This window comes from Sphaerodactylus townsendi, linkage group LG14 (assembly GCF_021028975.2).
Source record: "Sphaerodactylus townsendi isolate TG3544 linkage group LG14, MPM_Stown_v2.3, whole genome shotgun sequence".
Taxonomy (NCBI): Eukaryota; Metazoa; Chordata; class Lepidosauria; order Squamata; family Sphaerodactylidae; genus Sphaerodactylus; species Sphaerodactylus townsendi.
Window position 1 is genome coordinate 48,075,901 of NC_059438.1, and position 26,395 is coordinate 48,102,295.

At 48.9% G+C, this 26,395-nt stretch overlaps 1 protein-coding gene across 1 annotated transcript in view; it reads left to right on the plus strand.

Moving 5' to 3' along the window:
• The first annotated feature begins 20,008 nt into the window (after positions 1-20,008).
• The window catches only part of LOC125443358 (little elongation complex subunit 1-like), an 83,202-nt gene continuing 76,815 nt past the window's right edge, over positions 20,009-26,395 (plus strand). The window contains exon 1 of the mRNA XM_048515381.1: positions 20,009-20,290. Within this exon, the coding sequence (XP_048371338.1) occupies positions 20,009-20,290 (282 nt within the window). The remainder of the gene's footprint in view (positions 20,291-26,395) is intronic.

Here is a 26,395-nt window from a genome sequence, read left to right on the forward strand (position 1 = left end):
CTGTATATATAAAATTGTTGTAACTCAAAATCACATTTATTTATAACAGTTCTTCACAGCTGGATTCTACTGGATTCTAATACAGTTCCAGGAAGCAATTGACTGTTGTAGCACAACAATAGCGCACTATCCAACACTGTGTGGATACAGCACTTCTTTTTATGTAAAAGCAGATCTAAACAAAAATGAATAAAGTGGTGGCATGACAGCACAAGTCACAACAACTCCGCTCACTTGGGGTCCCCAAAGAAGTACCAGGCCAGTGGTGTTCACTTTGGCCCACGGAACAACAGGGTTGACAGGTTTCTGTAGCGTTTCAAAACCCTCCTGAACTTGCCTGACAAGTCACAACACAAGAACTCTGTCTTCCAATTACAAAATTATTAATTTAGAAGGTATAAATGTTTAGTGCAGTTCCACAGTTAATCACAATTTATTAATGTTATTACTTTTATTTATTTTCCTCAGTTTTAGTCTGTCTGTCTGTCTGTCTTTATTTATTTATTTTATTGTTTCGATTTATAAACCGCCCCATCCCCTGGGGGCTCTGGGCGGTGAACAACATTCACATATACAATTAATTAAATCGATAACAACAATATAATACTAAAATCCATTAAAAGCTACTTTAAAACAGCGGTTTGTATCATAATAGGTGCCCTATTATGGCCAATTCAATTAAGATCACCCCAGTAAAAAGAAAAGGGAGGGGTCAGGTTCCTCTCTGGGAGGATAATAGGTGGTAAAGTGCATCAGATGGTATGTGCAAAAAGATGCAGGGGGGAAGGGGAGGGGGAAGGGGGCGCCACTCAGCGACTGGGCACTCCAAAGGCCCGGTGGAACAACTCGGTCTTACAGGCCCTGCGGAACTCACCAAGGTCCCGCAGGGCCCGGACAGCTGGAGGAAGAGTGTTCCACCAGGCTGGGGCCAGGGCCGTAAAGGTCCTGGCCCGTGTGGAGGCCAGCCGCATCATCGAGGGGCCAGGAACCGCCAGCAAATTGGCCTCTGCTGATCGCAGAGGCCGAGTAGGGGCATATGGGGTAATGCGGTCTCTCAGATACGAGGGTCCCAGGCCGCGTAAGGCCTTAAAGGTTAAAACCCACACCTTGAAGATGATTCGGAATTCCACTGGAAGCCAGTGCAGCTGGCGCAGCACAGGTTGAATATGATCACAGAAGGCGCCCCCTGTGAGCAAACACGCCGCTGCATGTTGGACCAGTTTCAGTTTCCGAATCAGGCGCAAGGGAAGGCCCGCGTAGAGCGAGTTACAATAGTCAAGCCTGGAGGTGACCGTTGCATGTATCACAGTGGCCAGGTCTGTTTGGGAGAGGAAGGGGGCCAGCCGCCGGGCCTGCCGAAGATGGAAAAATGCAGTCCGGGTTACAAGGGCCACCTGGGTCTCCATTGAAAGAGACGAATCCAGGTGGACCCCCAGACTGCGGACAGAGGGGGCCGGCGCCAAAATGGTCCCCTCCCACTCCGGCGGCTGGAAATCCCCTGCCTCCCCCTTGCGGCCCAGCCAAAGGATCTCTGTCTTCGATGGATTCAGTTTCAGCCTGCTCTGCTGTAACCAACCAGCGACCGCTTCCAAACAATGCTGTAGAGCTGCAGGGGCCGTGACAGCTCCCCCCTCCATCAACAGAATGAGCTGAGTGTCATCAGCGTACTGGTGACAAATCAGCCCAAAGCTCCGTACCAGCTGAGCAAGTGGTCGCATATAGATGTTAAATAATAGCGGGGACAGCAGCGCTCCCTGAGGCACCCCACATTGAAGTGGGCACCTCCGAGAGGCTTGGTCCCCGCACCACGCTTGCTGGCAACGGTCCCGGAGAAACGAGGCAATCCATTGAAGGACAGTGCCCCGTATCCCGGAAACGGGCAGGCGGTGGGTCAAAAGGTCGTGATCGACCACATCAAACGCTGCGGTAAGATCTAACAAAACCAGCAGCGCCGATCCGCCTTGGTCAAGCTGCATACGGAGCGTATCTGTGACGGCGACGAGAACCGTCTCCGTCCCGTGCCCAGCACGGAAGCCGGACTGGAAGGGGTCAAAGGCCGATGTGTCATCCAGGAAGCCCTGAAGCTGCTCCAACACCACTCTCTCAATTACCTTCCCCAGAAACGAAAGATTCGAGACGGGGCGGTAATTGGCCAGATCCCCTGGATCTAACGATGGTCTATTCAAGAGTGGGCGGACCACTGCCTCCTTCAACCCATCCGGAAAAACTCCTTGCTCAAGGGAGCTATTGATGATATTCAACAGATGGGGTCGTAGCTCCGCCCGGCAGGTTTTAATAAGCCAGGAGGGGCACGGATCCAGAGGGCAGGTAGTAGGTCTAACAGCAGCCAGGGCCCTGTCAACAGCGGCCTCGGAGAGCAGGGAGAACTGGGCCAAACAAGGGCCGGAAGACGGCAAGGGAGCCTCCAGTTCACTCATTGTAGTCAAAGTGGAGGGAAGATCCTGGTGGAGCGACGAGATTTTGTCTGCAAAGAAGCTCATAAATGCCTCACAGCTAATAGCCAATTGATGATTTACAGAGCCTTCCGATAAGGAGGTCAGGGACCGAATTATATGAAACAATTGTGCTGGGCGTGAGCTAGCAGATGCGAGAGAGGAGGAGAAGAAAGTTCTCTTCGCCTCCTTCGTCGCCATCTCATAGGCTTTCATAAGCGTCCTATAAGATGTTCGCGCGGCTCCGTCACGAGATTTCCTCCACACTCGCTCAAGCCGTCTGAGTGCCCGTTTCATGTGGCGGAGCTCCTCCGTATACCATGGAGCCCGCCGAACGCGGGGACGCAGAGGGCGCCGGGGGGCAACAACATCGATGGCATCGGAAAGCCGGGAATACCAGTCATCCACCTGCTCATCGAGTGTGCCGGCAGGGGCAGGATCCCGCAGAGCATTCAGGAAGCCAAGTGGATCCATAAGTCTCCGCGGGCGGGCATAAATCAGCCCGTCGCCTAGACGGGAGTGTTGTGGCAGGTCCACCCGAACCCTCAGGGTGTAATGGTCGGACCATGGCACTCTATCGATAGAGGACATGACCATATCAATCCCCAGCCCGAAGACCAAATCTAGCCTGTGACCGGCTTCATGGGTGGGGCCAGAATTTACTAAGGAGAGGCCCAGTGTCGCCATGGATGACACTAGGTCCGCAGCAGCTGCACACGAGGCGGTGTCGACATGGACATTGAAGTCGCCCAAGACTATAAGTCTAGGGTACCGCAATGCCCAGTCTGCCACCACCTCCAGCAGCCGCGGCAGGCTGTCTCCCGGTGCGCTAGGCGACCGGTACACCAGGAGAACAGCCAACCTCTCCAAGGCCAACCACTCAAAACCGACACATTCCATGCCAGAGATCTCCGGGACTGGGGCAGCCCTGAAGGGGATAGAATCACGGATGAACATTGCCACCCCACCCCCCCGGCCCCGGGTTCGTGACCGGTGGAGGCACGCGAAACCTGGGGGCGCGACCTCGCCCAAGGCGACGGTCTCACCTTCGCGCACCCAGGTCTCGGTGACACAAGCCTTTAAGTCTGTAGGGTGAGCTACAGAAGAAGAAGATAACACAATTAAAATAATATGATTAAAAATGCACTAAGACAGTATGGTACATGTGCCAAAAAAAACCCCTACAACAAAACATTCCTGAAGTTTAAAATCAGAAGACAATGCAATACAAATAGCATATGTGTTGAAGGTATGGAATGGAATTGTACCCTCTCTGACAGGTTTTGTGGTGGGGAAAAAAAGCAGGTTAAGGCAATTTTAAACAGAGGTGCAGGGGAGTGGGAAAAAGTACTAGTCTTTCCCTCCTCCTTCCCCAGTTTTCCTACTCCAAATCCCTCCCACTTCCCAACCCCTTCCAGCTTCTTGATGTATGTTTGCCCACATGAGGCTCACAGACATGAAGCTGCCTTCGACTTGAAAAATGGAAATAACGTGTTCTCAGCTCCTTGGAGGAAGATGTGTGTTCACCAGAAAAAATAAAACTTGCTGGGTGGTGTTGGCCAGTCACACACTCTCAGCCTTGACCATGGCAAGTATATGGACAGGAAACCTCCAAAGAATACCAGAGTTGTGAGGCAGGGGAAGGCAATGGCAAACCATTTCTGAATGTCCTTTGCCTTGCAAACCCTGTGGGAGGCTCCATAAGTCAGCTATGACTTGACAGCAAAAACAAGCCATGGATCTGCAAAGACTTGTGGCGGGCATTATATCCCCTTCTTTCCTTTTCTTGAAAGTCCCTACAACCTTTCTACTTTTCCTGCCTCATTGGGCAATTCCGCACATGAGTAAAATAGGTTCGACCCAGTTCCCTGAGAAGGGTACTGACCTAGGTCGAAGCCATTGTTGTTCCCCACTGCAACCAGCTTGATCCCAGCTCGGAGGGCGGGATCATCCTGTGCCTCTTCGCCGCTCCGTTCCGATTGGCTACTGTTCTACGGCCATGTTCCGTCTATCCCCACACACGTTATTAAAAAACTGCCAGAGGAATGGAGGGACGAAGGTGGCGTTTTTTGATTGGCCAGCTGTACGCATGCCTGAAACACTCAGCTGTGATTGGCTGAATGGGGGACTCCTGGCACCAGAGATTCCGCACTTTACTGGAATTGAGCTGAGTTCGAGCGTGGCTCCTGAACAAGTAGTAGTTCCCAACTGGAGTCGGAAATTTGACCGTTACACGGGGCGAAGCTGGTACAAAACCATGTCGATCCCAGTGGTTGTGCGGAGCACTTAGGTCGAACACAGCTTGAACTTAGGTCGATAACCCAAGTGCGGAATCGACCTTTCTCTCCTTTCCTCTCACCAGCCAGCCTCCATTTATATGCCCCTCATCTTCAGTATTTTCACCCTCCCTCCCCGTGGGAGCTTCTCCCTGGGAAATCTGCACCAGTTGCACAGTGTCTGCTGAATCTGGCCCAGTCCTGCAGTTGGGAAACCTCAGAGATTTACAAGGAACACCTCAGCTTCCCGTATATCCCCTTCCTTGCACTTTCCCCTCTTTCCTTCCTCCTGGCTGCTCCCATATCTTCATCTTTTCCAGCTCTCTTCTCTGCTTTCCACCTTTTTTATCTGCCACCCCATCTTCAGCTGTTTACTTTATTTATATCCCATTTTTCTCTACAATGGGAACCCTTGCATCACTGTCCCCAACCCAGGAGAAAAGAAGAGACCCAGCTTAAGGCTGAGCCTTGAACTCCAGTGGCCGCAAGGCGGTGGATCAAAAGATCGAAATAGTAATGATTGTTTTACTCTGTGATCACTGCTGATCTGTATTGTTTACTATGCCAATAAAATATTTGATTTGATTCAATCTGGAAACCTGTCCATAGCTGCATGGCAAGTGACAGCCTCCTGTCGAGGTAAGGGGACTGGAGCACCTTCCCTATGAGGAGAGGCTGCAGCGTTTGGGACTCTTTAGTTTGGAGAGGAGACATCTGAGGGGGGATATGATTGAAGTCTATAAAATTATGCACGGGGTAGAAAATGTGGACAGAGAGAAATTTTTCTCTCTTTCTCACAATGCTAGAACCAGGGGGCATTCATTGAAAATGCTGGGGGGAAGAATTAGGACTAATAAAAGGAAACACTTCTTCACGCAACGTGTGATTGGTGTTTGGAATCTGCTGCCACAGGAGGTGGTGATGGCCACTAACCTGGATAGCTTTAAAAGGGGCTTGGACAGATTTATGGAGGAGAAGTCGATCTATGGCTACCAATCTTGATCTGCCTTGATCTCAGATTACAAATGCCAGATTACAAATACCCACCTCACAGGGTGTTTGTTGTGAGGGGGGAAGGGCAAGGAGATTGTCAGCCCCTTTGAGTCTCCTATAGGAGAGAAAGGGGGGATATAAATCCAAACTCTTCTTCTTAGCAGACCAGGTGCTCAGGAGCAGCAGCAGCAGCAGGCCATTGCTTTCACATCCTGTACGTGAGCTCCCAAAGGCACCTGGTGGGCCACTGCGAGTAGCAGAGTGATGGACTGGATGGACTCTGGTCTGATCCAGCTGTCTTGTTCTTATGTTCTTGTGTTCTTATGATTTCTTTTGTCCTTTACTGACTGTAGCATTTGTTGTATTTTTCTGGTGGGTCTAAAGACTGTTTGGAGGTTATGTTTTTCCATCAGTTTTCCCATTCGATTGGTGATCTCCTTGATGTACAGTAGAAAAACCTTCCCTACGGGGGGCTGTTCTTCCTCAGCCCTGTGTTTTTCTCTCAGGTTTATAGCTCTGTTGATTTCTGTTGTGGAAGAGCCATTAGCTTGCTGAGCCCACACTAGGTGATTCAGTTCATAAGTGGGAAGGTGAGGTTTGCAGATTGATTACCAGAGTTCCCACTTTTCGTTGTGGGTGGTGATTGGAGTATTTATGTGGATATCAGTTTGTATGGGTTGGACTTCTGGGTTATGCAGTGATGGGGCTGTGAGATGTGCAGCCACCAACCTATCTGCCCCCTCCAGTGACAAAGGGGGAGAAAATGCCACATGGCGACGGGCTCTCCCAACATCACCCAATTAGTTGTGGAGTGCTGCAGAAGGTGCTTTTATCACCCTTGCTGTTTAATATTGTAGGCGCAGAAGAAAAAGAAAGTCAGAGCAAGTGGAAGAAAGTCAGAGAGAGACAGAGAAAAGGGTTTTGGATTTAACAAAAAGGTTATTTCCTTTTTCCCTCCATTATTTTTCCTATAATGGAGAGATGGCAACCATAATGCCACTGACTTGACCAAAGAAATCATGCAGGCCTTAAACCGATTCTTTTCTATTGCTAACATAGCTTAATAGCTCCAAAATGTCCCATTGTTCACAATTATACAAAATGTGCAAACTAAACTGTTTTTGAGATCCTGCTGTACCCAAAAGATACCTTAAAAGTTGCCCTCTTCCTGAGAACAATAGGAAAAGCCTATGAGAACGTCCAGGCTCCTTGTCTGAGAAATAGGGCAACTTGAAACATACATGACAAGAGGAACAAGGGTTTTTGGTTCATGTAACGTCAAAGAGTGAAATAATGACATCTTCCAAAAAGGATCTTGGACAACCCCAAAGGGCTGTGGGAACAGGGGAAATCTCCACCTTTTGTGTGATTGATTGATGATGTTGGCATTTTGGGGTGTATTCTTTGCTGCCATTTTAATGTAGCTTGTCATTAATACTATAAAAGTGAGAACACGTCGCCATTTTAAGTGTGGCTCCCCTGATTATTGTCTTTGGCCGCAGTTGGCCGAATAAAAATCTCTGATTTTATTCTGTATCGGCTTGAGCTTCTTTGAGCTTCTTTATTTTAATTCGTTACTCCGTTGTAACAATATCTACATGTGTTGATTGTGGTTTGTTCCCTGTGGAGGTGCTCTTGGGTGTTAAAGGGCTAGACTGACACATCCAGCTAACATACACCAGAGGGCAGCAAAGATCACTCATCCATGCTGCATCCTCAGGGAAAAAAATCATTCTTCAGAACTCACCGAAATGGCAGAATGTACAAAAGTTGAGACAACTTGATAAATTATATGGAAAAAATTCAGATCTGACACTCTCCAACCACCTTTTTAAACAGAGTATTTTTGGGCAGAGTTTAAGCCCATTAAAATCAACAAGGTTAAATTGGAATATGTCTACCTGGAATCACTCAATTAATATTAAAGAAATGTCACCCGTGTAGAGAAGAAGAAGAAGAGTTGGATTTATATCCCCTCTTTCTGTCCTATAAGGAGACTCAAAGAGGCTTACAATCTCCTTGCCCTTCCCCCCTCACAACAAACACCCTGTGAGGTAGGTGGGGCTGAGAGAGCTCAGAAGAACTATGACTAGCCCAAGGTCACCCAGCTGGCGTGTGTGAGAGTGTACAGGCTAATCTGGATTCCCCAGATAAGCCTCCGCAGCTCAAGCGGCAGAGCTGGGAATCAAACCCGGTTCCTCCAGATTAGAGTACACCTGCTCTTAACCACTATGCCACTGCTATAGAGACAAATATCAGATTCACTGTTAACATGACCTCATCTCAGAAATTCTTATTTATAGGCCCCTTCCGCACACGCAAAATAATGTGTTTTCAAACCACTTTCACAACTGTTTGCAAGTGGCTTTTGCCATTCCGCACAGCTTCAAAGAGCACTGAAAGCAGTTTGAAAGTGCATTATTCTGCATGTGCGGAATGAGCCTTTGATTTCGTTGTGTTACATCGGTATTCTTGCTGATGAATTGCCAAAGTGAACCGTCCTCTCTGTCCTCTTCCTGAAGGCACTGTTGCGCACAGAGGAAGCTTTGGGGGAAGCAACGTGGATCTTGGAAGAGCTTCGTTTGGCATGGCTTAGCGTATTAATGGAAAAAAAGAGACCTGGTAGATGGTAACAGTCTAGGTGGGTGAAGAATCTGCAGACATTCCAAGGGGGAGCAGAGTGCCCATCAGGTGGTGGCCAGAACCCAGTGCATCCTCAGGGTCCCCGGGAACAATAGCCATTTGTCTGGTGATTTGGTCAACAGGAGGCTTCAGTTTTAGGATGGAAGTCTATTTCTTCTGTAGGTAATTTAAAAAACACATATTTATTTATTTCCATTTATATCCCGCCCTGCCCAACAGGGTTCAGTCTTCCAAGCAGCCAGTGGGATGAATGGATGCTGACGTGTCCAGTCCCCTTCCTGCCACCGGAAAGAAATCTGGACATTCCCCGAGATATGCTGAGACAGTCCTCCTCTTTGTGACCCGCCTGCTCTGCTGCTCACGCGTGTCCTGTGCTCAAGTCTGAGGGTCCCCCGTGGGGAAGAGCGTCAGCCTTCGCACCGTAAACACGTCACTTCCCCAACTTGAAACAGCACCAGCAGGTACTACTTGCCCAACTCTGGAAACTGCTTGATCTCCTGGATAATAATTAAAAAAGAAGCCTGTGCAAATTGGCTGAAAACTGGTGAGAAATCTCTTATGGAGCATATAATAAAGTCTTGAGTTTCAATCGTGATCCTTATTCTTTAATCTTCAAAAAATCTGACTGGCTTTCATTCAGCAAAATGTCTTCAATATGTGAACATAATCCATTCAGTTTCACTCCTCCGGGTACTAATGCAGACCATGCATATAGATGCAATACAGACAGGCTGCCAATGTACTTTTGATTTGTACTTCAGAAATCTCTGTAATGCTCTGGAGCCTATTTTAATATGCCTAATAAAGGTTGTTGTTATTATTGTTGTTGTTATTGTTGACAGGCTGCCAATTCCAGCTCTGGCCCCTTCCACACACGCAAAATAATGTGTTTTCAAACCACTTTCACAACTGTTTGCAAGTGGATTTTGCTATTCCGCACAGCTTCAAAGAGCCCTGAAAGCAGTTTGAAAGTGCATTATTCTGCATGTGCGGAATGAGCCTCTATCGTCTTCCTCCATGCACGTTTATTCACCATCAGATTATTGAGTTTGTTATGTCTCAAAGAATCAGGAGTCGGAGGAACAAAACATGGTGCTTTATTTCAAAGCTGCTACTCACACATAGCCTAAAATCACTCTGCAGCTGTGCTCAATATAACACACCTACTGATTACCAATTCCAGTGCAACAGCTGCAGACTCTTAAAACAATACAGTACCTCACAATCAATACAATACATTACAGAGTTTCTAAACAGTTAACATTCTGCTCCGCGCGCAGTCTCAAAACAGCTAATGAAACATGATTTCCTATTGATCTCTTCAATAGATGTCCCCAGTGGAACCAATGGAAAATGACATGGGTTGGGAAAATAGCGTGGGAGCAAAGTAAGGTTACCAGATCCCCACCGGCTGGGGGATGGAGGTGTGGAGTTCCCGGTTGGGGAACTCCTGGAGAATTGAAGGTGGAACCTGGGAGGGGAGGGGCCTCAGTGGCAGCCCAGGCTACTGTCAAACTCCAGTGGTAGAAACAACACCTTGTAGAGAACAGAGGTTTATTCAGACATCCAGAGGACAGCTTGGAAAAGCCAGAATTGACTTTTCCGCACGCAAACAGGAGTAATAAGAAGTGAGGGAACAACCCCCCCTCCCCCATGTGAACAGACAGTGAAGTATGTAGGCAGTTTGATAAGAGCAGGAGTCCGTTGGCACTGACCTTGGCCAGCACCTGGTGGGGAGAGCTGTAAGAAATGAAACACTGAATGACATTCCCCTCTCCCCAACAGCCCAAAGTGCTCAGCAGCCCCAGCACCCACGCAGCATCCGGACAGCTGCCAAGTGCACGCCCCAAAACGTCCGTTTTCTCCTGGGGAACTGGTCACTGTAGCCGGCATCCCTCAGGCAAAGGCTGGACTCCCTGCCCCCTCCCCACACGGTTCCCATCTACATCAGGCAACATGAATGCCACGTTCTGCGAGGAGCCTGAAACTCAGGTCTGACTGGAAAACAGAGTGGGGAATCCAGACACAGCTTCTATGACCCTTGAGGGGCCGCTCCCCACTCACCATAATAATAATAATAATTATTATTATTTATTTAATTTGTATACCGCCCGATCCCCGAAGGGCTCCGCGGGGTCACCTCTTTATTTGACACGGGGATCCTGGACGTCCCCCACTGCACCAGCGGCCACTGCGCAGCTGCCCGGAATTTGCCGCTCTCCCACCTCCTTGCCGTGCGGCAAATTAGGTCCTCTTCTCTGAGCAACATTTTCAAAAACCCCGCGGGTGTCGCGGGGTGGTGGGGAACCTCGGCTGTTTCCGCATTGCCGATTCGCTGTGATGCACAGCTTTCCGCCCAATCAGGAAACAGGCACCACCATTTTGTTTTGGGAGGGTTTCCCCGTCAGAAAGTGCGCGACGTGATGACGTAGACACATGGCGACATCCTCTTTTCATTGCACGCACATTGCTTGCGAAAATAGAGACCTGTGCACAACGAGACGTGCAAACATTGCTCTTTTTTGCTCGAGCTCCTCGGTTTTGCAGCTTGGCAGCCCCCATTCAAGGACAGGTGTCGCTGAGCTCAGGGTTGTCGGCAGTGTAATCCGTAACCGATTTTCACTTTCACTTTTCGACCCCAGCAATTCGCAGCAGGTAGGTGTGTGCGCGCTGCGCATGCGCGAACTTTCTCTTCTATATTTCCGCCATTTCAAGTTGCACGCACGTGCTTACGAGGCTTCGCTCCAACTGCCCTACGTGCTTGAATGATGAGTAATTCTGGGGATGCCTCTTTCGCTACATCGGCCACTTCAGTTAAGCAGACGGGTGGGCGAGGTGTGGCTTGGCATGATGCGGAAACGAGGGACTTCATCAGCATTTGGGGAGAGGAGGCGGTCCAGAGTGTCTTGCAAAAGCAGCACAAGAATATCGATGTCTTCGAGGCGGTGGCCGCACAGATGCGTGGCAGGGGCCACACGAGGTCGGCGGTTGAGTGCACAACGAAGGCAAAGGGGTTGAAAAGAGACCTTAAACGGTGCAAGCAGCACAACGCCGTCTCTGGGAATTCCAGAAAAACCATCCCCTATTACAGTGACCTGGACCGCATATTTGCTGGTGGCAAATCTGTGAATAACGAGGACCCCTATAGGGCGGCGGAATGCGTTTTTGTAAACCGCCGGGCTCCTTCGGCTGCACAAACATCACAAGCATCACAAGGCGCCACCCAGCTTTCGGATGGTGGAGCATCGCAAGGCGCTCGCAGACCTTTGTTGACAATAAATGAGACGGACATTTGACCAACCAGCCCATCTTTGCTGGAAGCCGGTGAGTGAAGCATCACTTTTGCTCTTTGTATTTTCTGAAACAACCCCATCTGCTTTGTAGGAGGGGGCGGGGAGTTTCCAAGCATGGAGATGCCAACTGGGTAGTCTGTCCCACTCCATGTCAAATCTGCTAAGGATCCCCCCTTTGAAATCATTCCCCCCCAAACCACACCTCATCCAGCACATCAGAATCTGGCCTCCCCAGGTATGCAAAAGAACTCTGGAAGGGTTCTCATTCATGGAAACTCTCAAATGGTTGGTGTGAGTTCCTAATGTCTTAGTTATATATCCTGGTGAAGCACACTTCCAACCACCCCACCCCTAGGCGTTGCGATGGAGAAGTATTGGCCGTTTCAGCTGCACATCTCTTCCTCATACGGGCTTGGGGGGATACGGTTCACTGATCACCCACTAAATCCCGCCTCTCTTTTTCCACAAACACAGGTGTCAGCATCACCACGCAACAGCGGTCGACGGAGAGAAATGCTCAAGGTGAGTGAGGCAGGGGCGGAAGGTGCTTGGCATCCCGAACAGAGAATATCAAGGGTGCGGTGAGCAGTTACTGTCCGCATTGAATTGGCTACAGTTGCCAGCGATGATTGCCAGCCGCACGCCAGAACCACCACCAACTTTCTCTAGCGAACTGCAAGGAACCAGTGTTCCTGATTCTTACGTGGCCTTTCTGAAATGTGCTGCCATGGTCTGGTGCGTCCACTACAGATTTGCCACTCTCTCAGCCAGAAACCTCACCCTCTTAACAAGCCCTATTTTTCCTTGGTCACAGGTGCAGGCCCTCATGTGCCGGATCAACAATTGGAGGACGTGAGAATGGGTGAGTGTGAAGCATTCCTCGTCCCAAACACGGGTAACCCATGGCCATGGGTAAGGGGGGGAGGGTTGGAACCCCCCCTTCTTGTCCGAGGCTGCACCCTCCCGTTTGTGTGTTTTTAAAACTTTTCAGTGCTTTTCCGGTTTTTGGCCTGCAGGATCACCATTGTTTGGGCTGGCAGCACCAAAACTTCAGTGATTGTTGGGGGGCAACTCACAATGATATTACCTGAATTTGTTGAGGTTTGGTTTAAGGAATCCAAAGTTGTGGCCTCCCAAAGGGGGTCCCCCAATCCTCCACTATCTCCAATGGGAGCTAGTAGAAGAAGGGGGCTACACCTTTGAGTGTCCACAAATTTGGATACCTAGACACACACTTCGCAAAATCTGGGATGTATTCTCAGGAGAGTCTCCTCTTGATACCACCAAGGTTTTCAAAAGTTTGGTCCAGTGGGCCCAAAGCTCAGGAATTCCTAAGGGAATGCACCCATCCTCCATAAGTCAGGCTACCACTTTGAGTGTCCCTACCTTAATACTCCATGAACCGGAGTTCTAAAAACCTGGGATACATTATCAGGAGAGTCTATTATTGATACCACCCAGTTGTTGTGAGGTGTGGTCCGGTGGATACACGGCTGTGGACTGCCAAGGGGGGGCTCCCGATCCCCCATTGTTTTGGAAGGAAGCTAATAGAAGATGGGGGCTACACCTTTGAGTGTTCCTTACTTTGGGCCCCCCGGAACAAACATCGCCAAACATTGGTGGCTTCATTAGGAGAGACCACTAAAGATGTCCTGTGAGTTTGGTGTTTCTAGCCTAACAATCGCACACCTGACAGCGAGGCCCCCCCACATTTTCCAAAGATTGTCCTTTTGAACCCACCACCTTCTGCATGGATTGGTAGGAAGAATCTGAGTTCCTAAGGTTCAAAAGAACCAGAGTTTGAATTAATATCCCCCCTTTTCTTTCCTGCACGGGACTCAAAGGGGCATACAGTCTCCTCGCCCTTGCTCCCTCACAACAAACACCCTGTGAGGTGGGTGGGGCTGAGAGAGCTCCCAAGAGCTGTGACTAGCCCAAGGTCACCCAGCTGGCGTGTGGGAGAGTGCGCAGACCACTCAGCTTTTCCCAGATAAGCCTCCACAGCTCAAGTAGCACAACAGGGAATCAAACCCGGCTCCTCCAGATTGAAATGCACCTGCTCTTAACCACTTCGCAGCATTGAAAGTGATGGTGTTTCTGGGTGGGGGATAATCCACCCCAAAGCGGCATCACATTCAATGTTTGCTAACATTGATAATCCCTTTAAGGTGGATATTAAATGAGAATTTGGGCTCTCTACTGTAAACTCCATTGAGAATGATGCTGTTTGGGGGTGGATTCCAGCATCATGGCGGCTGGGGGGGGGGTTCTCTTTGGTTGCCATGAATCACAAACCCTAAAATGCCATATGCTTTTTCAGGGGTCCACCCCCAAGCAGCATCACCTTCCATTTTGCTCTCAATGTGTGCCCCGGGATTCTGTAACTCGGGTACATTTGCAAAGAGGAATCTGAGCTCCCTAGTTCAATCACCATTGGCAGTGATGCCGTTTGGGGGTGGACTCCACTGGAGGTGTTTCGTGGTAGATGATGCAGGCATGCTTTTTGAAAACGTTTGGACAGGGGTGTGTGTGTGTTTGTGAGACATTAACAAGCTGAATATGCGCTCGCGATGGCTTTGGAGTTGTTTTTCAGGCTACAAACCAAACATTGGGTTGTTGACACAACATGCTACAGTCACTCTCTCATACTTTCCTGCAGGAGAGGATCAGGACGCTACAATGCGAGAACCAGAGGGCCTTGACGAGGAAGCAGCCGTGCACGGTCGGTGACACATTAGGAAGGGTGCAGGACAGTGCCTGGCCCACGATCACTGCCTTGCTCGTTTCTCAGACAGACAGATTCGGCCTTCCTGACGTGTGCATGTCCGCGTCGCTGCATTGCCTGCTGGCAGCTTGACCACTCTGAAAAATAGTCTCTGGTTCATTCAAACATTGAAATGTGATTTTGCTTTACTCTCCTCATGTCCACATACAGATGACGTTGAAGGAGACTTGGAACAAGTGATGGGGGGCCAAGGAGAAGAGACACCCCGAGTCTCCCCTGCCACCTGCTCCTGGAGTCATAAAAGGCCTTTTTTATATTCTTCCACTTCGTCCTGACCTGCGATATTGTCCTCTCAAAGCCCTTGGCCCTCAGGGCTCTCACCACTAAGGTGAACTCCTTTTTGTTTGGCAGTTTGGTTGCCCCCATAAGAAGAGGGCAGAAGCCCCCCTCCTTTATTGCCCCCAACATGACCTGCACCTCCTGGTGCCGCCAGTAGCAGCCCTTTCTTTTAAGGGCAGGTCTCGGGGGTGCAGCAGCTCCGTCTGACATCTTTCCTCCTCGTTCAGACGTCGCAAAGAAACGGTCAGGAGACGGATCTGCACATGTGCGTCAGTTTAAAAATTCGCCAAAACCGAACATCGCCATGTGGGCACGTTTGAATGAGGCTTTGACAAGCCAATGTTGGGATGAGCAGATGTGCAAACGTTTAAACTACTCTGGAAGGGGCCCTACTTTCCTGTGCCCGTGAACCGTTGTCATGGGAGAGCGAGATTTCCTACACAGCGGTCTCTGCGTGGGCGGCTGCGGTCTTTTCCCCGTCGTCCTCCCCGCACTCCTGAATGTAAGGGGAGCATTCCGTGGCCCACTGACAGGTGAATAAAAGCGGCTCCCATTGATCCATTACCCCGTGGGCCCGCAGTGTTCCATAAATTCCCTTGGTGCCTCAAGGATCCCTGGACGTGCATGGGGGGGTGTTTGGGGTCTGTGCCACCCCATTAATGCCCAGCATTACTTCCCCGCGTTTATGGGTTTTCAATACCTTGCTGTGATTCTACTGGTTTTGGCATGCATGAGCAGCATTGGTTTGACTAGCGGCGCCAAAATCGCAATCAATTTTTGGGGGAACTCTCGTGATGGCACAACCGGGGATTGTTGAGGTTTGCTTGAGGGTGCTGAATGTAATGGGCTCTTGAGGGGGGTGCCCAACCCCGCATGGCTTTCTGCAAATATAATGTGCGTGTCTGCACTTTTCAATGGTTGGCAGAATTTGTCCCCATGATTCTAATTTCATCAAAACGGGGGTGCATTATCAGCGGCGTCATATAGTGATACCTCCCTGGTTGTGTGTAGTTTGGACAAAGGGGTCCAAAGATGCGAACTCACAAACTGGGCACCCCAGATACCCATTGATGACAGTTGGAGCAAGTAGAAGGAGGGGAGTGCACCTTTGAAGGCTCACAACTTCTGAACCACTGAACCGAACTTTCCCAAACCTGGGGTGCATTATCAGTGGAGTCATGTGGCAACACCCCCCTGGTTTTGTATAGTTTGGACCAAGGAGTCCAAAGCTGCGAACACACAAACTGGGCACCCCAGATACCCATTGATGACATTTGGAGCAAGTAGAAGGAGGGGAGGTCACTTTCAAAGGCTCACAACTTCTGAACCACTGAACCGAACTTTCCCAAACCTGGGGTGCATTGTTAGTGGAGTCATGTGGTAATACCTCCCTAGTTGTTTGTAGTTCAGAGCCAGGAGTTGAAAGCTGCGAACTCGCAAACTGGGCTCCCCAAATACCCATTGATGACATTTGGAGCAAGTAGAAGGAGGGGAGTGCACCTTTGAAGGCTCACAACTTCTGAACCACTGAACCGAACTTTCCCAAACCTTGGGTGCACTGTCAGTGGAGTCATGTGGCAACACCCCCCTAGTTGTGTGTAGTTTGGACCAAGGAGTCCAAAGCTGCGAACTCACAAACTTGGCGCCTCCATCGCTTCCAGTTTAAGCCAATATAAAATGGGGGCCACACTATTGTTGGTCCATAAGTTTGCATCCCCCGAACCAAACTCCACCAAACCCGGGTGGAATCATTAGCAGAGTCTCGCATATATGAGGTGTAAGTTTGGTGCTTCTGGCTTAACAATCGCATCCCTGAAAACACCCCCCCCAAACTCCCCCCTTCAGACCTTTACAATCATTCCCTTCTGCATGTATTCTGTGGGAAAACAGGAGGTTCAGAGTGCAGTAGAAGATGAAGGAGCGTTTCAATTTATATCCCCCAATTCTCTCCTCAGAGGTTAATCACAGTTCCTTGCAGTCTCCTTTCCGTTTGTCCCCTCATAACAAACACCCTGTGAGTTTGGTGGGGCTGACTGAGTTCAGCAAAGCTTTGACCTGGCAAAGGTCACCCCGCCTGTGTGCGTTGGACACAGGATCCTCCACTTACGATGTACTAAAAGTGAGAAACTGGGCTCTGTTGTTCAGTGACCAATGGGACATCCAATTCATGTTTTCCTTGTCATGCCCCTGCCTTCCGTTAATATCCATGTTCACCAATTTGCCGCATACCCTCCCAACCATACCACTCACCCCTGGCTGTGCAAAGTGCTAAACACCCATAAAGCCAGCAGCACCTGCCAGACATAAAGGACAGTTTATGAACAGAAATGAGAGAAGGGAACATTCATTTGTCAACCTTTATTTGGAATAAGCAAAAAGATCTCGCAAAGAAATTGACAGAGCAGAAGTCTGCAATGTGACATCAAACAGCCGCCGTCCCTAGGACCAGTTGTGACGTGACTGGTACATGTACGCTGCCAGAGCGTCATGCACCACTTTTCCCTGTGACTGATGGACAGCATTGGTGGGTAGGGAAACCGTCTCGTCCACTTCAAAAATCTGCTGTGGCTCCATCTCCGTTAGGAGTCTTCCTGCCCGAGACTCACATTCTGGCGCCTGGTGGCCCTCCGACTCACATATGTTGTGCAGGACAACGCAAGCCCCAACGATAGCCTTCACATTTGGTACACTCACCCTCATGCGTGTCATGAGGCACTGCCACCGTTGCTTCAGACGACCAAAGGCACGCTCCACGACACACCTTGCCCTAGACTGTCTCCTGTTGAAGTGTCTCTCGACTGGATTACGTGCTGGGGTGTACCGCTTCATGAGCCATTTACGCATAGGGAAAGCACCATCTCCAAGCACCACCGCCGGAACACTGACTCCATTCAAAGTGAGAGTTGGGCTGCCGTTAAGATATACTCCCCTATCCATGCATTCCGTGAAATGGGTGCCACGGAAAATGTGAGCGTCATGGTTCCTACCGGACTGGCCAATGTCCGCCTCGTAAAACCTTCCTTTGTGGTCACACACTCCCATTAGAACAATGGAGGAGTGACTTTTCCGGTTTACATAGTCAGCTGTTCCGGCAGGGGCAGAGATGGGGATGTGGCAGCCATCAATCGCACCAACGCACTGTGGGAATCCAATGTTCGAAAACCCAGCGATGACCTGAAGAGAATGGAAAGAGAAGGATGAGTGAGCCACAGCCGCACATTCAGGAATCACGCATGTGAAAAGTGTGCATTTCTGTTCCTGACACTGGTTTGACGGCACACAACCGACATGGAACATCTTGAGCTGAATCTGATTTGGCCACCCCCACCCCCCCAGGGCAGCCCCTGTGAACCTGGAATCCACCCCCAAACAGCATCAGTGTCAATGGTGTTTGAACTTGACAGCCCAAATTCTCCCTCTAAATCCACCCTAATGGGTAGATCTGGGGTCCCCGGTTGTCCAACATTGAAAGTGATGCTTATTTGGGATGGATGATCTCCCACACGGAATCAGCATCACCTTCAGAGTTGCGTTGTGGGAATCTTGGGAATTCAGATCAGCCTGTGCACTCCAACACATGTCAGCTGTGTCACCTTTAGCTAGTCACAGCTTCTCGGTGCTCTCTCAGCCACAACCACCTCCCGGTGTGTTTGTAGTGAGGGAGCAAGGGGAAGGAGATTTGACTCTCTTACAGGAGAGAAAGGGAGGTTACAAATCCAACGCTTACTCTGCATATAAACCGAGGACCTGAGATTCGCCCTTTAAATCCATATGGAGGGGGGTGGATCTGAAAGAAGAAGTTCTTGGATTGCCTGCTGTCAGTGGTGCAATTGTTCAGCTAGAAGCACCAAACTTCCCGCTTGGTGTCGCTTGGAGTCTCTTGTAATGACAGCACCAAGGTTTGGTGAATCTTGGTTCTGAGGGCCCAAACTTTTGAAATCTAACAGGTTTAGCACCCATCTTTTAAAAGCTCCCATTGGAAACAATGGAGGATGGGGCACCCCCTTTGGGAGTCCATATTTGTGTATCCCCTGAACCAAATCTCGCCAAACCCACGTGGTGTCAACAAGACAGTGCCGCAAACACCCCCTGAAATTCTGGCACTGCTAGCCCAGACAAGGCTACCCCCGCGGTCCAAAAACCGGGAAAGCACTGAAATGCTTAAAAATCACACAAACGGAGGGGAAGCGCATTGAACATGAAGGGGTGTGTGTGTGATACCTGAGGAACCCCCCCCCCCTTACCCACGTTTCTGAGAGGATACCTAACAGTACTGGTCTGATTAAAGCAAATGCGTTGGGAATGGATTTGTGAGAGTGCACAGCACTGCATGAAAGTGAACAGAGCCAAAGCAAAGGGCTGCCGCATTGAATTTGCACAGATCATCTTACCCGGTCCACTGGATCTGCGAAGTTAACAACTCTCTTGAAGAGACTTTCCCGCACTGCCCAGCAGAATTCGTAGACAGCTTCATTTGCCGTTGTCAGACCAACACCGAACTGCTGCCTCACTAAACGGAAGAAGTTTGGACTGGCCAGATACCAGATAGCGATCCCAACTTTAATCTCCACTGGCAGAGCCCGGCGCATATTCGTGTCCTCTCGCTGCATGAGGGGAGCAACGCTGTGGGCGATTCTGTGGAAGGTTCGCCTGGTCATCCTGAAGTTTTGAAGCCACTCCTCATCATCCCAGTGAGACCAGACGCAATTATTCCACCAGTCCCTGCTCGTATGTGGGTAGACCCAATGATGGTGCACCCTGGGAACACCCGCAAGTGTGAACCAATGCTGGCGTGCGCGCATGGCCCCTCCCGCTGAAGGTTTAGCCGCTCCACTGGGTGCTTCACACTCACTCAGGGCAGCCTGGATAAGCCGACGTTGTTGCAGGAATACTCCGAGGAAAATGGTCATCAGGCACATGATCTCAGGATCCCATTGCTCTTCGAGCCCCGCCATGGCTGCCTGCACCAGCGGGAACAGGCTCATTGGGAAAGACGACATGGCGTCCCAAGGAAAGCACAAACGAACGAGAACTCGTACACACGTCTTGATTTGAGAAAAAAAATTCACAAACGATTCGGCACAAACGAGAGAATGAAGAAATGGAGGATGAGGAGTAGGCGCCATTGCTAGCTTCAAGCCAGCAACTAAACGTACTTACTTTCAATTGATGCGACGCCAGTGCTCGCGTCGACTAGCAGAAAGCTGCAAGTGGACTGGCGAGATTTAATACTGATCGCGCCAGCATGTGCCGACATCCTCAAAAACGACTAGCCCCTCTTTTGTGATGATCGCTCGCTTTTACGCAGACGCGTGGTGCTTCCATTCGAAAACCAACCTCATGTCAGCCAATCAAAATGGAGGCCCGCCTGCTGCTGGCCGGCACTTCCGCGTGTCCATGACGCACACGCCTGGCAGCCAATCAGAACAAACAATTGCCACGGAGCTTTGCTCTTGTACCCCCGCGTTATTTCCTGATTGGCAAATGAGTGGGGAGCAAAAGCCACGGAGGTCAAAAGCCGCGGAGGCTTTTCTGTGCAGGGCCACTGCGGCGTTGCACATTGAAAAGGTGAGTGGAGAGTGGCCCGAGGTCTGCATGAGTGGGGGAAAGATGGAGGGAACACACACCTTTCCCCATCAGGCAGGGGAGTGGGGGGGGGGGTTAGGGAACAAACAGAAGGAGAAAATTTTACTCTGCTGGTCAAGTGCCCTGGTTTTGATTCTCAAATGCAGCTCTTTGCTTAAGGGCTTATTCAAGCATCAATAAAGTAAAATAATAGGTTCGTAATTCCAGTTCCCCTGGAGAGAAGGGTACTGACCTAGGTCGAAGCCATTGTTGTTCCCCACTGCAACCAACTTGATCCCAGCTCGGAGGGCAGAATCATCCTGTGCCTCTTCGCCGCTCCGTTCACGATTGGCTACTGTTCTACGGCCATGTTCCGTCTATCCCCACACACGTTATTTAAAAAACTGCCAGAGGAATGGAGGGACGAAGGTGGCGTTTTTTGATTGGCCAGCTGTACGCATGCCCGAAACACTCAACTGTGATTGGCTGAATGGGGGACTCCTGGCACCAGAGATTCCGCACTTTACTGGAATCGAGCTGAGTTTGACCGTGGTTCCCTGAAAAAGTAGTAGTTCCCAACTGGAGTCAGAAATTTGACCGTTACACGGGGCGAAGCTGGTACAAAACCATGTCGATCCCAGTGGTTGTGCGGAGCACTTAGGTCGAACGCAGCTCGAACTTAGGTTGATAACACAAGTGCAGAATTGACCTAAGATTGTTTAATAAGCTTTGAGTTGGCTGGACCACATGCAGGATTCTTTTTCACCTTCAACTCAAAGCATTGGTTGCTCTTGCATTCTTATTGTATCACGTCTGTTGCTGCGCATGAGGTCATTTCATCCTCAACAGAAGCTGTTCTTCTGTGATACACTTTTTCTGTATCCTGAAAAGGTCCCCATGACTACTGGCCATGGAGGGTGAAACAATTTCATACTTGAGAAATGCATGAAAGATATCTCTTCTTACAGAAGACACCCACAGCGAAGAAAATGGTCTTTCATTTATACAGAAAATCAAGTCTTAAACGTATGGGTTGATGTTGTGTGTGTGAGGCTGAGAAGGGGTCCTGGCTCAGCGGCAAAACACCTGCTTGGCCGGCAGAAGGTCACAGGTTCAAGCCCTACTGCCTCCACTTAAAAGAATCAGATGGGTGGGTGTTGAGAAAGTCTTCTATGGTTGAATCCCCACTTGAAATTTGCGCGCAGATCCAAACCTGTTCGTTGTGAAACTTTGTCCTCTTCATCAGAGTTTCTCCCTCCCCACCGCAGCGAGCACACAGCAGACACACCCGGTTGCAGAACTCTTAGCAATCCCCACTACCAGGCAAGCTCGCTTTGCCGGTCTCCCCTGATTGGCTGGCGTGCCTTGATGGGGCGGGACCTTTTCCCACTGCGGAAACATACATTGTAGGGATGTGATCAAAAAAAGCATGTAAAAGTTTACCGTTTAACTGTTAAACTGTGCAAACAGTTAATCGTTACTCTAATATGTAAAACCATGAACGATTCAAAGTTACACGTTTGACTATTTAACGGTTGTGTCCCCTTCTGCTGGCCGATTGCAAAAGCGGAAACGAAACCAAGGAAAGGCGCATCGCAGCGCATCGCAGCGCTGATTGATTGACCGAATTCTGCGTCACACTCCAGGGCGGGAAACGAGTCAGGGTCTCAACCCTCATCCCTCCCCTCGGATCAGCTCTAAACCGTGTTAATGGGGTCTATGCCGCTTGCAACCAGGTCCTGCCAGAATGAGGATTAATGAGGAGAACGAGTGCCAGAAACGGAATCTGCCACGCAAGCAATGGGGAGGTCGCCCCTCAAACCTGGTTAGTTTGTGTTCTGAAAACTGGCTAAGACGGTAGTGGGGATTCGACCTATGTGAGCCACTGCCAGTCACAGAAGGCAATGCTGACCTGGATGGACCAACTGTCTGGCTCTACGTGAAGCAGTTTCATGTGTTCAAGACTAGTTCTTTCTGAATCTGTAGAGATGAATGCAATGCTGTGCAAGGTAACCCAACAAATGAACCAATGAACTCATAGAGTGGCACTTCAGAGTAAACATGGTTAGGGTTACATCGCACAGAGTTGTCATTCATAAACTCAGTGCAGACTTAATGTGAAAGCCTAGTGTAATCAAGCACAGTCATCTGAACCGACAAGCCACCATTTGTCAGAGCAGGATCTGAAAAACCCTCATTTGCAGGGATGTATTAACCACAGTTAGGCCTTTTCTGCACAAATTGTTCATAGTGGTTCGCAACCTTTTTTCACTTTTACCCCCGGCAACCTGTTTCCCTGAAATGGTACTCCCATATTAGCAAAATGTTTGCAATTAATACACTTGCTGTTATTTCAGCATGTTGTAACTGCAAATAAATGACCCAATAATGGGATTAAAAGCAATGGAATAATAAAAATAAACAGTGAAAATTAGTAATTAACAAGATCAAACTACTCATAGTAAATATTCAGCTTCTTAGTCATTGAAATAAAAACAAACAAACATTCGATTTGGTCCCGTGGTGGGATTCAGCAGGTTCGCACCACTTCAGCAGGACTGGTTGTTAGAAAGGTGCTTGTAAACAACCAGTTGTTAAATTGTTTGAATCCCACCACCGAAACCGGCTGTTAAATTATTTGAATCCCACCACTGATTTGGTCCTCCAGATCCATCTCTCTAGCACAAGGAGACTTAAGCCTATGCAAAAGGTTCTCCATCAAGAGAAAAGCCATTTACCTCAGCAAAAAGTAAATGTTTCAATAGGTCCTCTCTCATACAGGTGAAGGAAGCACATGGCTCCGCCCCTCCCCCCTTTCCCCTTCCTCTTATGTCATCTATGGACCATGCCGTCCCTTCCCCCCCCCCTTCCTTTTCCTCTGAGGGGATTTAGTAGATGGACGCCACTGATATTTTGTTGTTAGAACGCTGCTTTTAATGGGGTTGGTTTTAATGACGTAGAGCCGTTATCTAATGTCTATCTAAATTCGGTTTTATTGATTTTAATGTGCTCTACCTATTTGTCTGTACACCGCCCTGAGCCCTCCAGGGGAGGGCGGTTTATAAATACAATAATAAATAAAAATAAATAAATAAATAAAATGTATATATGGATGAGACCATCATTAGCCAAATAATGTGCAACTTGGCCAACTGCAGGCTCTCCCAGGCTGATTTTCCCGATCAAAATGCCCCGTTCTTAGCATGGAGAATACTCCTGTACAGCTGGGAGTTCTTCATGGCTCCCGGTGCTGCAGCATGTTTGCCACGTTGTGACCCCAGCATCACCCCAGAATTTTGGCTTTGCTCTACAGCTTTCCAAAAACCACCAAATGTGAGGTTCTTTTGGAATGCTCCTTTGTTTCTCCGGTGGCTTCTGCGGCCGTGAAAACTCCTCAGAAACAGAACCAGGGCCATTTTCCCTGCCTGGCTGCTCTGGCCTGCCCCACCATCAACAGGCGCTCCCCCCCTCCCCGTGAAAAATCCTTGCACGTGTTTAGAGGGGGCGGGGTGAAGGCAGTTCTCTCACACATGCAAGGATTTTTGGCGGGGGGGGGCCAAGGGCGCCGATTCTTAGCACCTGTTTTGTGTTCAATGACATTTAAAACTGAAATAGTGAAAGTGAATGGGGGGAATGAGGGGAGATGCCAAATCCGCAGTGTGCTCTTTTGACAGGTTGATCCCTTGCCTTCTCATCTCTTTGCTTCTGTCGCCGGTGAAATGTGATTGGATCTGTTCTAGCAGCAAGGCCAGATTTCACTGACTGTCAGCACTCATAGGTTGAGGGACATCCTGTTAGAAAAACCAGGGAATGTTTATGTTATGAGAGAATTTGTGTGACGGTTGTATGATGGGAGGAATAGGATACAGCTGGAGTTACTTTTAAGAAGAGAAAGAGTGTAGATTTCTACCCTGCCTTTCTCTTTGGTAAAGAGTCTCAAAGCAGCTTCCAAACTTCTTCGCTCCTCTCCCCACAACAGGCCCCTTCCTTGTGAGGTAGGTGGGACTGAGAGAGTTCTCAGAGAACTGTGACTGGCCCAAAGTTATCCAGCAGGTTTCTTGGAGAAGAGCAGGGAAACAAATCGAATCACTAGATAAGAATTCGCAGCTCACGCAGAGAAGTGGGAAATCATACCCGGTCTACCAGATTGTTTTTATTTACCTGCCCTGAGACTGTGGTAAAGGGTGGAGAATAAATGTAAATAAACAGAAATAAATAGATTAGAGTCCATTGCTATTAACCACTACACTACACTGTAATGCATGACTGAGGAGCAGAGGACACAAATAGATAAGGAAATAATCCCAGATAATCACCTTCCCATAAGAGAAGAAGAAGAAGAGTTTGGATTTATATCCCCCCTTTCTCTCCTGCAGGAGACTCAAAGGGGCTGACAATCTCCTTGCCCTTCCCCCCTCACAACAAACACCCTGTGAGGTAGGTGGGGCTGAGAGAGCTCTGAGAAGCTGTGACTAGCCCAAGATCACCCAGCTGGCATGTGTGGGAGTGTATAGGCTAATCTGAATTCCCCAGATAAGCCTCCACAGCTCAGGCGGCAAGCTGGGAATCAAACCCGGTTCCTCCAGATTAGATACACGAGCTCTTAACCTCCTACGCCACTGCTGCTCCATAAGAGTACTACATGCTTCTGCATCACTAAGTCTTGGAATCCAGGAGAAGCCATTTTGATTGCATTCTCTTTTAATTAGGTGTCACGTACAGCTGAACCGAAAGTATTCACTTATAAACATTTTCAGCAATGCCAAAAATGCCTCCCCCAGTTTCTTTTCTGCATTCTTGGCAGAAATGTTGCATTTATTTAATTCATTCCTACCTCACTCTCAGTTTTCAGTTACTTGCAATGCAATCTTAATGTCTACTGCAAAGTCAATCTCATGGAGTTCAGTGGGGCTTACTCCTGGGAAAATTTGGTTAGGATGTTGGTTGGTTGTTTATATGACTCACCTCCCCACTAAAAAAGACAGAAGCGCCTGAGATGATGCGCAATAAAAATATTAAAAATCTGGACAATAACAATGGTTTAAAACTCGGTTTGCTTTATTTGCCTGCCAAGTTTGATATAAAGCAATCAGTAACTTAAATATATGCATTTTCCCACTTTTTAATGCTGCGGTGTCCAAGCACATCCAACGTTTCTTGTAGCAACTGGGAAGAGAAAAGGCCGTCTCTGCTAAAATCACAAGGAGCTACATGTCAGGACCAGCAAGTTTCATGAGTTAGGTGAAAATTCCCCAGAAGAGGAAACCGCCCTTGCTGGGGCCAACAGGACTGGTCACTATTTATTTTCACACTTAACGTTATGCCGTCTGCCCTATTAAAGGGTAGGTTCAGCAATTTAGATAAATCCACAAGGTTATGCAGTTGCAAACTTAATGTGGTTGAATCCCTGACTCACCAACTCTTGCACTGCACCAGATTTGATAACATCAGATCTAAATATACCAACCTACATTTTTTCTTCCAATCTGGGCTGCCTGATCTGACTAGGTTATCTCTATTGTTAAACACCTCGGACCCCGGTCTTTGTGAAGAGATCGGCAATTTCATTGCGGAGATAGTTGAGAGTTCCCAGTAGAACGTATTTGTTGTAAGCTCCTTCCCCGCGGGGCCTTTTATCATCTATCATCATGTATCTTCATGCAATTGTTCCCCGACGCGTAACTCTTTCTGACTATGCCAATAAAGGCTTATGTATGTATGTATGTTTATTTTCACAGAGAAATTACTGGAATTATAACTGATCTCCACTGAGGTCTCTCACCAAATTCTGCCCTCCCCAGGCTCCACCCCCAAATCTACAGCTCCACCTACCTCACAATGTGTCTTTTCCAACTCAGAGTGGGCAACCATAGGCGATAACAACTTATCCAGATAGGTTCAGTTCCAAAGTCCAATTCCCTGGTCAAGAAGCTGAGTATTCAGGTAGCCACAGCAGCAGAGAGTAAAATGATTTTGCCATTCAGATGGGCAAGTTCCTAGGTTGTTGTGACCTCATTGTCAAGGACAAAACAGAAACAAATGTTTAGGGTAGGTCTAATGATGTCATGATGTGAGTGTAACCCCCATGCCCAGAATGGGTTGGCCCAG